Consider the following 14,043-nt stretch of genomic DNA (forward strand, 5'->3'; position numbering starts at 1 on the left):
GCTCCTCTATTTCCCACCAACTCTTTGGGGGCCCATAATATACTCCCAGTAATGTGGCTGCCCCCTTTGTATTCTAAGTTCTACCCATAAGGCCTTGTTTGAAGACACTTCGAAGATCTGGGGCGAAATTCTCCCCCAACGGCGGGATGTCCGCCGACTGGCGCCAATCAGACGGGCATCGCGCAGGCCCAAAGGTGCGGAATGCTCCGCATCTTTGGCGGCCTAGCCCCAACATTGAGGGGCTAGGCCGACGCCGGAGGGATTTCCGCCCCGCCAGCTGGCGGAAATGGTGTTTGTTGCCCCGCCAGCTGGCGCGGAAATGCGGCGCATGCGCGGGAGCGTCAGCGGCCGCTGTCAGTTTCCCGGCGCATGCGCGGGAGCGTCAGCTGTCAGTTTGACGCGCATGCGCAGTGGGGAGAGTGGCGGAGGCGGAAGGGAAAAAGTGCCCCCACAGCACAGGCCCGCCCGCGGATCGGTGGGCCCCAATCGCGGGCCAGGCCACCATGGGGGCACCCCCCGGGGTCAGATCGCCCCGCGCCCCCCCCCCCCCCAGGACCCCGGAGCCCGCCCACACTGCCTGGTCCCGCCAGTAAATACCAGGTTTGATTTACGTCGGCGGGACAGGCAATTCCTGGGCGGGACTTCGGCCCATCCGGGCCGGAGAATCCAGCGGGGGTCCCGTCAACCGGCGCGGCCCGATTCCCGCCCCCGCCCAATCTCCGGTACCGGAGACTTCGGCGGGGGCGGGATTCACGGCGACCAACGGCCATTCTCCGACCCGGCGGGGGGTCGGAGAATGACGCCCATCATCTCTCCTCATTGCACATTTCAGGGACCGAATTTCAGAAATCAAACAGAATACAGATGATTGCAAAATCAAGAAAACATACTTCGGATTGCTTGATTAGGGCTGGCAGTTTTCAAGCTGCTGTTTGTCCAGAAAGTGTAAGTGAGATTCAATCAGGTGTTTCATTAAGAGAATCAAAGATAATTACTGCAAATTTGCATTCTTTCAGATAAATTTGGGGATGACTGGAAGAAATCTGAATATGATCAAGGATGAAGCGTGACTGAAAAGTATGGCAGAAAGTTTGTCAAAGAAAGTAAAGATTGTATGTACATCTTTTTAATGCAAAGCAATGGGAAAATGTCAATTTTGGCAGGAAGAATGAAAAATAAATAAAAACAGAAAATGCTGGATAAATTCAGCAGATCTGGCACCATCTGTGGAAGGAGAAACAAGAGTTAATGTTTCGAGTCCATATGGCCCTTCTACAAAATTACTCAGTTCTGTCAAAAGTTCATATGGACTTGAAATATTAACTCTGTAGGGGTAGCACAGTGGTTAGCATTGTTGCTTCACAGCTCCAGGGTTCCAGGTTCGATTCCTGGCTTGGGTCACTGTCTGTGCGGAGTCTGCACATTCTCCCAGTGCCTGGGTGCTCCGGTTTCCTCCCACAGTCCAAAGATGTGCAGGTTAGGTGGTTGACCATGCTAAATTGCCCTTCATGTCCAAAAAGGTTAGGTGGGGTTACTGGGATAGGGTGGAGGTGTGAGCATATGTAGGGTGCTGTTTCCAAGGGTCAATGCAGACTCGATGGGCCAAATGCCTCCTTCTGCACTGTAAGTTCTATGATTTCCATCATCTGTTGTATTTTGCTTTTATTGGAATAAAGCAGTTTCCTATCTAAATGGTGAGAGATTGCAGAGCTCTGAGGTGCAGTGGGATGTGTGTGTCCTGGTGCACAAATCACAAAAGGCTAGTATCCAAGTACATCAAGTAATTAGGAAAGCTGATAGAATGTTATTGTGTATTGCAAGGGGAACTGAATACAAAAGTAGAGAGGTTATGTTTCAGTTGTACAGGGCATTGGTGAGACCACATCTGGAGTACTATGTACAGCATTGGTCTCCTTATCTAAGGAAAGATGTGAATGCTTTAGCAGTGTAGGTTTTTAAAAATTCATTCATGGGATGTGGGCGTCGCTGGCTGGGCCAGCATTTATTGTCCATCCCTGACCTAAGAGTCACACACATCGCTGTGGATCTGGGGTCACGTGTAGGCCAGATCAGGTAAGGATGACAGATTTCCTTGTCTAAAGGACATTAGTGAACCAGATGGGTTTTTATGATAATCGACAATGGTTTCATGGTTATTTTTATACTTTTAATTCCAGATATTTATTGAATTCAAATTTCACCATCAGCCATGGCGGGATTCGAACCCAGGTCCCCAGAGCATGACTCTGGGTCTCTAGATTACTAATTATTGATTAACACCTGGAATGGGCAGGGTGTCTTATAAGGAAAGATCTGAGAGGTTAGGTTTGTATTCACTAAAGTTTAGAAATGTAAGAGGCGACCTGATCAAAACCTTTAAGATCCTGAGGAGCATTGAAAGGGTGGATGTGAAGAGGATGTTTCCTCTTGTTGCAGAATCTAGAACTGCTTAAAAATACAGGGTGCTCATTTAGGGTTTAGTATCTTTGGAACTCTCTTCCCCAAAAGGCAGTTGAAGCAGAGTCTTTGAATATTTTGAAGGTAGAGCTAGATAAATTCCTGATTAGCAAAGGGATGAAAGGATATCGGAATAGATAGGAATGCGGGTTGAGGTTACAATCAGATCAGCCATGATCTAATTGTATGGCGGGGCAGACTTGAGGGGCTGAGTGGCCTACTCCTATCTATAAAATTAAAATCAAGATTTTGTCATATCTATTTTCTGTTGTGGCAATTTACCCACCCTTATGCTGAATACTTAAGTAAAAATTAACCCCTTTAAATCAGAAACACTAAGGCTTAGGTGGGGGTTACTGGGATAGGGTGGAGGTGTGAGCATATGTAGGGTGGTAATTTAGGCCTAACACCACTTGTGGAATTGTGGTGCAAATGGTGGAGCTCCACGTAACATTTTCTTTTCAGAATATTCTGGCTCTTCCTTTGGCTATTTAATCTAATTAGTTTGTTTTTCTTTTCAAATACTAACTGAAAATATTTTAACCTATTCGCCTGAACCATCAGTACACCACCCTTACACTGCTCCCCTACTCTACTCTCCCACAATCCTGATAGCAAAAAACTCAGTCCCCTTCCATTTTTACTTCCTTTCCCATTTCTTACTTTCACTTCCATTCCCAGTCTCTCCTGCTTGGTGGTCTTCCCACCTTTTAAAAAATTCATTTTACGGGATTTGGTCATCACTGGGGATGTCAGATTTATTGTGCATCCCTAGTTGCCCTTCAGATGGTGGTGGTGAGTTGTCTTCTTGAACCACTGCAGTCCTCGAGGTGGAGATACACACACAGTGCTTTTAGGGAGGGAGTTCCAGGATTTTGACCCAGCGACAGTGAAGGAGCTGCGATACATTTCAACGTCAGGGCGGTGAGTGACTTGGAGGGGAACCTGCAGGTTGTGGCATTCTCAGGTATCTGCTGTTCTTGTCCTAGATGGTAGTGGTCGTGGATTTGGAAGGTGCTGTCGAAGGAACCATGGCAAGTTCCTGCAATGTATCTTGTAGATGGTACACACAGCTGCCACCGTTTGTCGGTGGTGGAGGGTTTGAATGTTTGTGAAGTATTATTATTGATCTTACTCAGTATAAACTCACTCTCCAAAATGTCCTGCTGTGACCTATTAGAGCTCGTTGCCCAGGCACTTCAAGGTCTGCAAGTAAATTTTTTGAAACTGCAATTTTTTTTACACTCCCACTTTCACATGCATATACATCAATGAAGGTCAGAACTGGTATTATCTTTCTGACGGGTCGGTTGCCTTTGCCCAAGTCAAGTGCAACTTAGGCTAATACTTGAAAAGCTGTCACCAAATGTCATGCAATCCTCCTAAACACTGATCAGTCTTTTTTTGCAAAGTTGGAAGAGACTTGGCAATTGGGAATAGATTAACAGCGCTGTGCTTTTGGCAGAGATAATGAATATGTTAAAATGAGCAGCAGAAAATGGCAACTTGTATCTACGCCCAAAGTCAATGGTCTGAGATGTCCACAAGTATTTTAGGTTAGCAGGGATCTTGATCTTGTCAGTGATGCCCACAATCCATGATGAATAAATAAAAAATGAAGTTGGGTAAACTACCATTGCCCATATCTACCTTGGAGAAAAAATGGGAATTTTACATCTTCAAAGATAGACCTCCATAAACAGACAAAGAGAATTTTGTTTTGACATTTTAATCTATTTCGACAAAAGTATTGTGAAGGCAACAGTGACACATCAAGTTATTTTGGTCATTGGGTGCTTGTTTTACAATAGAACATGCTTACACAAATCTTTGAACCCGTAGAATCCCCACAGTGCAGAAGGAGGCCATTCGGCCCATCAAGTCTGAACCGGCCCTTTGAAAGAGCACTCTACCCATGATAACACCCCCGTCACCTAACCTGCACATCCCTGGACACTAAGGGACAATTTACCATGGCAAATCCACCTAACCCACACATCTTTGAACTGTGGTAGGATGCCAGAGCAGCCGGAGGAAAGTGGAACAGACACGGTGAAAATATGTAAACTCCACACAGTCACCCAAGGCCGGAATTGAACCCAAGTCCCTGGTGCTGTGAAGTAGCAGTGCTAACCACTGTGCCACCAGGTACCCCTGATGTTTGGAGATATGGTCAACAAGCCACAAGGATTCACGGACACAACTATGGCAACAGTTACATTAAAAATTGTATGTGGCAGAGACTAAAATTCCAGATTGGTTTACCTTTAATCCCATCGGGCAACTCTTTCAGGTCACAATACCAAAGTCGGTTGACTGGGTCACAGCCCTCTCGAATTGACAGGAGAATATACAGTCCATCATCTGACACCTGTACCAGAGACAATTAATAAATCAACGAATTTGAAGATACCATTAAAATCAGGTAAGTAAAGGAACTTTGATCTGCTCTCCACCAGGAAAGCAGTGCACCAACTCTGCCCTTGCCTCCCTGATCGCACGCCGCAGAATCCTGTTCGGCTGTTAAGTAATGGGTTAAGAGACATTGCAATTAGTTGTCTCATTTATGCAAGGAGGAGAGGAGGGGGGGGGAGGAGGAGAGAGGGGGAGGAGGAGGAGAGAGGGGGAGGAGGAGGAGAGGGGGGGAGGAGGAGAGGGGGGGAGGAGGAGAGGGGGGAGAGGAGGAGGAGAGGGGGGAGGAGAGGGGGGGGAGGAGGAGAGGGGGGGGAGGAGGAGAGGGGGGGGAGGAGGAGAGGGGGGGAGGAGGAGAGGGGGGAGGAGGAGAGGGGGAGGAGGAGAGGGGGGAGGAGGAGAGGGGGAGGAGGAGAGGGGGGAGGAGGAGGGGGGGAGGAGGAGGGGGGGGAGGAGGAGAGGGGGAGGAGAAGAGTGAGGGGGAGGGAGGGGAGGGGGGGAGGGAGGGGAGGGGGGGAGGGAGGGGAGGGGGGAGGGAGGGGAGGGGGGGGAGGGAGGGGAGGGGGGGAAGGGAGGGGAGGGGAGGGGAGGGGGGAGGGGGGGGAGGGAGGGGAGGGGGGAGAGGGAGGGAGGGGAGGGGGAGAGGGAGGGAGGGGAGGGGGAGAGGGAGGGAGGGGGAGGAGGGAGGGGAGGGGGAGAGAGGGGGGGAGGGAGGGGGGAGGGAGGGAGGAGGGAGGGAGGGAGAGGAGGGGGTGGAGGGGGGAGGGAGGGGGAGGGAGGGGGGAGGGAGGGGGAGGGAGGGGGAGGGGGAGGGAGGAGGAGGGAGGGGCGGAGGGAGGGAGGGGGGAGAGGAGGGGCGGAGGGAGGGAGGGGGGAGAGGGAGGGAGGGGAGGGGGAGAGGGAGGGAGGGGAGGGGGAGAGGGAGGGAGGGAGGGGGGAGAGGGAGGGAGGGGGAGGGGGGGAGGGAGGGAGGGAGGGGGGAGGGAGGGGGAGGGGAGGAGGAGGAGGGGAGGAGGAGGAGGATAGGGGGAGGAGGAGGAGAGGGGGAGGAGGAGGAGAGGGGGGGAGGTGGAGAGGGGGAGGAGGAGAGGGGGAGCAGAGGGGGGGGAGCAGAGGGGGGAGGAGAGGGGGGAGGAGAGGGGGAGGAGAGGGGGAGGAGAGGGGGAGGAGGAGAGGGGAGGGGAGGAGGAGAGGGGAGGGGAGGAGGAGAGGGGAGGGGAGGAGAGGGGGGAGGGGGAGGAGAGGGGGAAGGAGGAGGAGGGGGGAGGAGGAGAGGGGAGGGGAGGAGGAGAGGGGAGGAGGAGAGGGGGGGAGGAGGAGGAGAGGGGGAGGAGGAGGAGAGGGGGGAGGAGGAGGAGAGGGGGGAGGAGGAGGAGAGGGGGGAGGAGGAGGAGAGGGGGGAGGAGGAGAGGGGGGAGGAGGAGAGGGGGGGGAGGAGGAGAGGGGGGGAGGAGAGGGGGGAGGAGGAGAGGGGGGGAGGAGAGGGGGGGGAGAAAGAGAGAGAGAGAGAGAGGCAGGGAAACAATAACAAACTTGGCATCTACAGGAACAGCGAACAAGGAGAATGCAGGCGAAAGACGGGAGGAACGGCCGAAGCGGAGGTGAGCACGAGACCCCCCCCCCCCCCACAAACAGATGCCTACTTATGTGTTGTAAACAATTTTGCCAATTGTACAGAGTTGCTTCTGTTGAGCTGGTGCATAATATCTTACCAGTTATGTTATTTCATTTTTTATTTCTTTTTTATTACTTTTTTTTCCTCTGTTTTTTGTGATATGTTTGTGTGTGCCCTTCTCTTCTATATATTCTGTGTGCATAACGGCAAATATACTTTGTTCAAATCCCAATAAAAAACATTTATTTTTAAAAATCAGGTAAGTAACCCAAGTAAAAGTGCTTTAAAAAGTATTTTTCTGAAACTGTTAATAAAAGTATATAAAGTCAAAATAATTATGACAAATTTTAACTGGCTCTACACCAAACATGTCTAAATAATCATTTAAAATATATATAATAACCAAGAGAAAATTGGGTGGCTTTTTCAACTAACCTCATTCGATCAACTGGAAAAAGATGCTTCCAGTGCTTGCAAAGTCTTTACTTTGTACTTCTAACACAGTCATCAAAAATAAATCAGTGAGAGACAGAATATTGGCCTGCTTGCAGTTTATTTGCGGGCTGTTAAGTTGCGGTGAAGCCCATCCACCATTTCACCCATCCCCAAACTCAATTCCAATTATCTGCCTCAGCCCATACTACCCCATTTCCTTCTTAACTTGCATGGGCATCTTCTTGCTCTTCTCACTCACCCACTTGGATCTTCAGGGCCTTCCCATCCTAATCGGAAACGAACAGATTCTTCAATATCCAACTAATTGTCACTGTCAAACTCCCCATCCCATCTCAAATACTTATATAATTACTGAAATAAAAGCATTCAAATATAATTGAAAACAAAAGGACTCTTTTCTTCCTCGTTTCTCACTGCACTGTCCCAGAGATTAATCTTTAAACCTGGAGACTCCAGAGCAATCCTGGAAGGTCGAAAAACCTAACCTTTTCAGCCATAATTCCTATTTGTTAAATAAATGCTTTTCCCGCTATTACCAGTAAATCATTAGATTCTATATTTTAAGAAGTTGTATGCCTTCACAATTTCCCTCATTCCCATGTTCAGTGTATAAAACAAGCATTTTTTCGTGTTTTTCGTGGCTCCAGGACATCCCAAAACACTTTATTGCAAATAAGGTTCGAAGTGTAGTCACTATTGTAACATGGCAGTCAATTTTCAGATAGCAAATCCCCATGCACACAATGTGATATTGACTAGATAACCAATTTTATGTTGATTAAGGGATAAATATTGGCCAGGACTCTGGGGATAACTTCCCTGCTCTTGTTCAAATTAGTGACCTGGGAATTTTCATGCCCATTTGTGGGGGCAGACAGGGCCTCAATTTGGATGGATTTGTTTAAAAGTTGGTAAGAGTTATTGTGGACATGCTGAATTTCCTTAGCTTCCTGAGGAAGTAAAGGCATTGTGTGCTTTCTTGGTGGTAGCGTCTATGTGGGTGGACCAGGACAGATTTTAGATGATGTGCACCCCTAGGGATTTGAAGCTGTCATCCATCTCTACCTTGGCTTCGTTGATGATCCAGCAGAGGGCACTGGAGCGGAGCTGCTGATCGGCTGTTGCGGGGAACATTTGCATCCGTGCACTGAGGTCACTGCATCCAGAAAGTATACCTGAGCAAGACACCCTAGGTGTTCAAGTCAAGGCAAGCATCCAGCAGAGGGCAGTAGAGCGGAGATGCTGATTGGCTGTTGTGGGGAACATTGGCATCCGTGCATTGTGGTCACTGGATCCAGAAAGTGTACCTGAGCAAGACACCCTAGGTGTTCAAAGGGCAGCACGGTAGCATTGTGGATAGCACAATTGCTTCACAGCTCCAAGGTCCCAGGTTCGATTCCGGCTTGGGTCACTGTCTGTGCGGAGTCTGCACATCCTCCCAGTGTGTGTGCGTGGGTTTCCTCCGTATGCTCCGGTTTCCTCACACAGTCCAAAGATGTGCAGGTTAGGTGGATTGGCCATTCTAAATTGCCCTTAGTGTCCAAAATTGCCCTTAGTGTTGAGTGGGGTTACTGGGTTATGGGGATCGGGTGGAGGTGTGGATCTTGGGTAGGGTGCTCTTTCCAAGAGCCGGTGCAGACTCGATGGGCCGAATGGCCTCCTTCTGCACTGTAAATTCTATGAAATCTATGATGCTGACAGGGGTGTGTACGGTACTTTGCTTCCTGAAGTCAATGACCATCTCTTTAGTTTTGCTGGCATTGAGCGATAGGTTGTTGTCGTTGCACCACTCCACTAGGTACTCTATCTCCGGCCTGTATTCTGACTCGTCGTTATTTGAGATCCGGCCGACTATGGAGTATGGAGTTGATGCGCTTCATGACCATCCTCTCGACGCACTTCATTACGACTTGTTATGGGCCAGGGTTTAGAAAACCCCAAAGTGTATCATGGAGTTCACCTGACCCACAACTTTTACTAGGTTGTGGTATGGGGAGCACACGGCCCACTCTACAGGTGTGGTACAGCAGAGATCGAAAAGTATTTTTTAAACTCAAGTTAACCTTTTTAAAACATAGTGAACATCTTACCAGCCATCAATTCAAATACAACCCCCAAAGAATACAACACTAAGTAATCCTTACTTTCCTTTTAACATCCATAAGACTTAAAACAAACCTTTTAACTGAAGCAGATCAGGTTTAAATTCACTACTGAGAACAGTTATCACTCTGAATTCACCAAATGATCAAGTGATAGTCTTTACATGGCAGACAGAACAACATTACACCTTCTCTGGCTGACTGCAGCTCCAACACTGAAACAAAACCAAAAAAAGACACACACAAGCTTTTCTCAAAGTGAAACTAAAAAGCAGAGCCAAAGCTCAGTTCCACCCACACTCTGACATCACTGCAGTAACTTTAGCAGACTACCATTTCTTAAAGTGACATTCTCATGATAGACTGATGTCAGGGCCACCGGACGGTAGTCATTGACGCATGTTCCCTGGTTCTTCTTTGGGACCGGTATGATGGTGGTCTTCTTGAAGCAGATGGAGACCTTGGAGCGGAGTAGGGACAGGTTAAAGATGTCCACGAACACATCTGCCAGCTGGTCCGCACAGGCACTGAGTGCATGACCAGGGATCCTGGCCGGGCCCGTCACCTTCCGAGGGTTCACTTTCAGTTTAACATCTCATCCAAAGATGCTATTTAAACCTCCCATCCACAAGACTACAACTTTAAATAATTTGGCAATTAACTTGCATGAATATTAAACAAGTTAATTAATCATAAAAAATAACTCAACTTAAAATTAAATATCTCTTGACGGTGAACAGTATGCACCCAAATGAACATGTTCTGTGTGAGGACCAGAATGCTCCCCAGACAGCAAAGAGAACATCTGAAGACTGGGGATCAAGGTTCATTTTTCATAAGGTGCACGAGTGGTTAAGTTCAGGATCGTATTAAAAAGGGCAAAAACATCATTCCTCATTATCATTCTTAGTAGAACAGTACTGCTAAGTGCATTGTCATGGCTTCAATTCAGCTGTACATGCAAGCTACAAAGAAATAATAACTGTTGCCCACGCAAAAAAAATGTTTTCGTCATCCTATCCTCATGCTGTTAAATATTTGCCCTCTTGCTGATGAGCTACAGAACAACCTCACTCCCTGGACCAAGAGTGCTAACAATAGTGCCTCTCTTAAGATCAGTACTTGCTCAGGTCTGTGCTGTTAACCAATAGGGGAACACTTGGGTAAAAATGATCATTGAACCATAATATTTATTTTAGTAATGGAGGAGAGCAAGGAACAATATAAAGTAAAATATCTGGATTAGAAGAGATCCAATTTCAATGAGATCAGAGTAAATGGAACCAGAGTGCTTTAAAAGCTATAATGGAACAATGAGGGATCTTCAACGGTCATATTGAAAAGAAAAAAAATCATTCTTCATGAGGGTATGATGTCATTGTCGTCAGAGACATAGTCGGCGGGGGGGGGGGGCAGGATTGGCAACTCAGGATACAGGATCTTCAGGTAAGACAGGGAAAGAGGTAAAAGAGGATGGGGTGTCGCAATTTTGATCACGGAATCAATTATGGCAGTAAGGAGGGACGACATCTTAGGAGGCTGTTCAAATGAAGCCTTATGGGTAGAACCTTGCTGGGAGTGTTCTATAGGCCATTAACAGTCGTTGAGAAATAGAAGAGCAGATATGTAGGCAAATTTCAGAGAAGTTTAAAAGTAGTAGGGTAGTGATAGTGGAAGATTTCAACTTCCACAACATTAACTGGGGTAGTCATAATGTGAAAGGTTTAGAGGGAGCAGAATTCCAAATGTGTCCAGAACTTTTTAATCCAGTACTTAGAAGGCCCTTTTAGAGAGGGGGCGGTCCTGGACTTAATTATAATTAACAAAGCTGGGCAAATTAAGAATCAGTGGGGGAGCATTTTGCAGACAACTATCATAACACCGTTAGATTCAAGGCTGTTATGGACAAGGACAAGGATGAGCCTGAAATCAACGTTCTAAACTGGGGAATGGCAGATTTTAACAAGATCAGATATGATTTGACCAGCGTGAACTGGGAGCAGACATTTAGGTAAATCTGTGACAGAACAATGGGACACATTCAAGAAGGAAATAGGGAGAGTATAGGGACAACATGTTGCAATAAAGAAAAAAAGGGAGGTTTATGGCAGATATCGAGGGCTCAAAAGAGCAGAAACCCTAGGTGTATAGAATCTGCAAGACATAAATAAAAAAGGAAATTAGGAGAGCAAAAAGGAACAAAAAGGATACTGGCAGGCAAAATAAGGGGAAACCCCAAGTCGTTTAACAATTAAGGGTTAAAGGATAACTAGGGGAAAGAGTAGGGCCCTTTAAGTGATCATTTGTGTGGAGCCAGAGGACGTAGGTAGGGTTCGAAATGAATACTTTGTGTCAGTGTTCACTAATGAGAGGTAGAGGAATCAGGAAGAAGGACAGTGATATAATTAAATAAATTAACATGGGCAAGAGAGGAGGTTCTGAGTGGTCTGGCAGGCTTAAAAGTAGATAAATTTCCAGGACGAGATTAAATTTATCCCAGGCTGTTGAGTGAGGCAAGGGAGGAAATAGCAGGGGCGCTGGCAATAATTTTCAATTGCTCTCTGGCCACAGGCGGTGCCGGAGGGTAGTCAATGTGGTACCATTATTCAAGAAGGGAGGAAGGGATAAACCAGGAAACCACAGGCCAGTCAGCCTAACCTCAGTGGTGGGGAAATTATTGGAAGCAATTCTGAGACAGAATTAATCTGCATTTAGAGAGCCAGGGATTAATCAAGAACAGTCTTCCTTTAATGTGGATTCCAGAACTGCAGACAATACTCTAGCTGTGGCCTAACCAACATTTTATACAATCCCAGCATAACCTCCCTGCTCCTATACTCTGTGCCTTGCCTAATAAAGGCAAGTATACCATATACCTACTTAACCACTGAATCCACCTGCCCTGCTACCTTAAGTGATTGGTGTGCATGCACACCAAGATTCCGTTGATCGTTGATGCTCCCCGTTCATCATGTATTCCCTCGCCTTGTTTGTCCTGTCCAAGTACATCACCTCTCACTTATCCAGATTGAATTCTATTTGCCACTGATCACCCATCTGACCAGCCCGTTTATATTCTCCTGTAATTGAAGGCTATCCTCCTCACTATTTACCACCTCACCAATTTTCACATCATCCATGAATTTACTGATCATCCCTCAAATGTTCATGTCCAGATCATTTATATAAACCAGAAACAGCACGAACCCCAACACTGATTGATCCCTGCGGTATCCCACTGAACACAGGCTCCCAGTCAGAAAAACATCTCTCGACCATCACCCTCTGTTTGCTGCCACTCGGCCAGCTCTAGTTCACATTTGCCAAATTTTCTAGGATCTCATGTGCTCTTAACTTGTCTCCCATGTGGGACCATATTAAAAGCCTTGCTGAAGTTCATGCAGACTATGCCAAATGTATTAACCTCATTTACACACTGGCCACCTCTTCAAAAAATTTAATGAAGTTGGTCAGACATGTCCTCCCCTTAAGAAAACAATGCTGACTGTTCTTGATTAATCCCTGGTTCTCAAAATGCAGATTAATTCGGTCGCAGAATTGCTTCCAATAATTTCCCCACTGAGGTTAGACTGACTGGCCTGTGCTTTCCTGGGACCATAGCCCTCAAACTGGAGCCCTTACAAGATTCCTCCTCCATCCTAACCCACTCTACCCCTTCTCCTTTCCACCATTGGCGCATCTTATCCACATTTGTCGCCCAATAATAATTAAGCAGATTCGGCAACGCCAAACCCCCCTGCTGCCTCAGCAACAGGGTCATCCCCACCCTCGGCACCTTCCCCGCCCATACAAAGTCCGAAATGATCATGTCTAATTTCTGAAAAAAGGCCTTTGGTGTAAAGATCGTGAGAGCCTGAAAAATAAATAAGAACCTTGGCAGAATATTAATTTTCACCACTTGGACCCTACCTGCCATCGTCAACTGCAGTGTATCCCACCTCCTGAGATTCCCCCGGCTTCCTCCACCAGCTTTGTTAAGTTCCACTTATGGAGCCCTGTCCATTCCCTCGCTACTTGAATCCCCAAATACCTAATCTATTCCTCGCTACCGTAAATGGCATCCCCCATAAATTAGCCGGCTGTCCCGGCTCATTCACTGGGAAAACCTCACTTTGCCCTCCATTCAGTTTGTACCCAGAGAACCCTCCAAACCTTCGTAGCAGGCCCATAATCCTTCCCATAGTCTCCAGTGGATCCGGAACATACAGCAACAAGTCATCAGCATAGAGCGTCGCCTGATGCTCCCACTGTCCCCTCATAATACCCTGCCACTCCGACGACCCCCTAAGAGCCATTACCAACGGCTCAATGGCCAGTGCAAACAGCAACGGAGACAGCCCTGACTCTTACCCCTGTGTAAATCAAAGTTTCGCCCATATTATTCGTCCTCACACTCACCCTTGGTGCTACATACAGCAACCGCACCGATGCCACAAATCTCAGCCCAAACCCAAACCTTCCCAAAACCTCGAACAAGTACCGCCACTCCATCCGATAAAGTGCCTTCTCCACGTCCATGGACACCAGCACCTCCGGTACCATAGGCCCCAACGGATTCATCACTACATTCAGCAGCTTTGTCCCATCTTATATTACTCGCGAGCTGCCTGCCTGCTGTTTGATCTTCTGCAACCACCCCCGGGACACAATCCGCCATCCTCCCCACCAACAACTTAGCTAATACTTTCACATCCGTGTTCAATAGTAATATGGGCCTATACGACTCACATTCCACCGGGTCCTTCCCCTTTTTCTGGATTAGCGTTATTACTGCCTGCGTCATCGTCTCCGGCAGTTCCCCCTTCTTCAGCGCTTCATTTAACGCCCGCAACAGGTGTGGTGCCAGGTCTGTCGCAAATTCCTTGTAAAATTCCGCTGGGTACCCATCCGGCCTGGGGGTCTTCCCGACTTCATTCCCCAAGAGTAAATATATGCTTAGTGGTGCATGGTAAAGCTTGAATACTTAATGAGTACTTTGTA

General features: G+C 47.6%; 1 protein-coding gene across 3 annotated transcripts in view; it reads right to left on the reverse strand.

The window, feature by feature from the left end:
- The window catches only part of LOC140410990 (prolyl endopeptidase-like), a 219,069-nt gene that overhangs the window by 119,922 nt on the left and 85,104 nt on the right, over positions 1–14,043 (reverse strand). For all 3 annotated transcript variants that reach the window (XM_072499879.1, XM_072499880.1, XM_072499881.1), the window contains one exon: positions 4,723–4,828. In XM_072499879.1, coding sequence (XP_072355980.1) covers positions 4,723–4,828 — 106 coding nt within the window. The remainder of the gene's footprint in view (positions 1–4,722; positions 4,829–14,043) is intronic.

Source organism: Scyliorhinus torazame, chromosome 4 (assembly GCF_047496885.1).
Source record: "Scyliorhinus torazame isolate Kashiwa2021f chromosome 4, sScyTor2.1, whole genome shotgun sequence".
Taxonomy (NCBI): domain Eukaryota; kingdom Metazoa; phylum Chordata; class Chondrichthyes; order Carcharhiniformes; family Scyliorhinidae; genus Scyliorhinus; species Scyliorhinus torazame.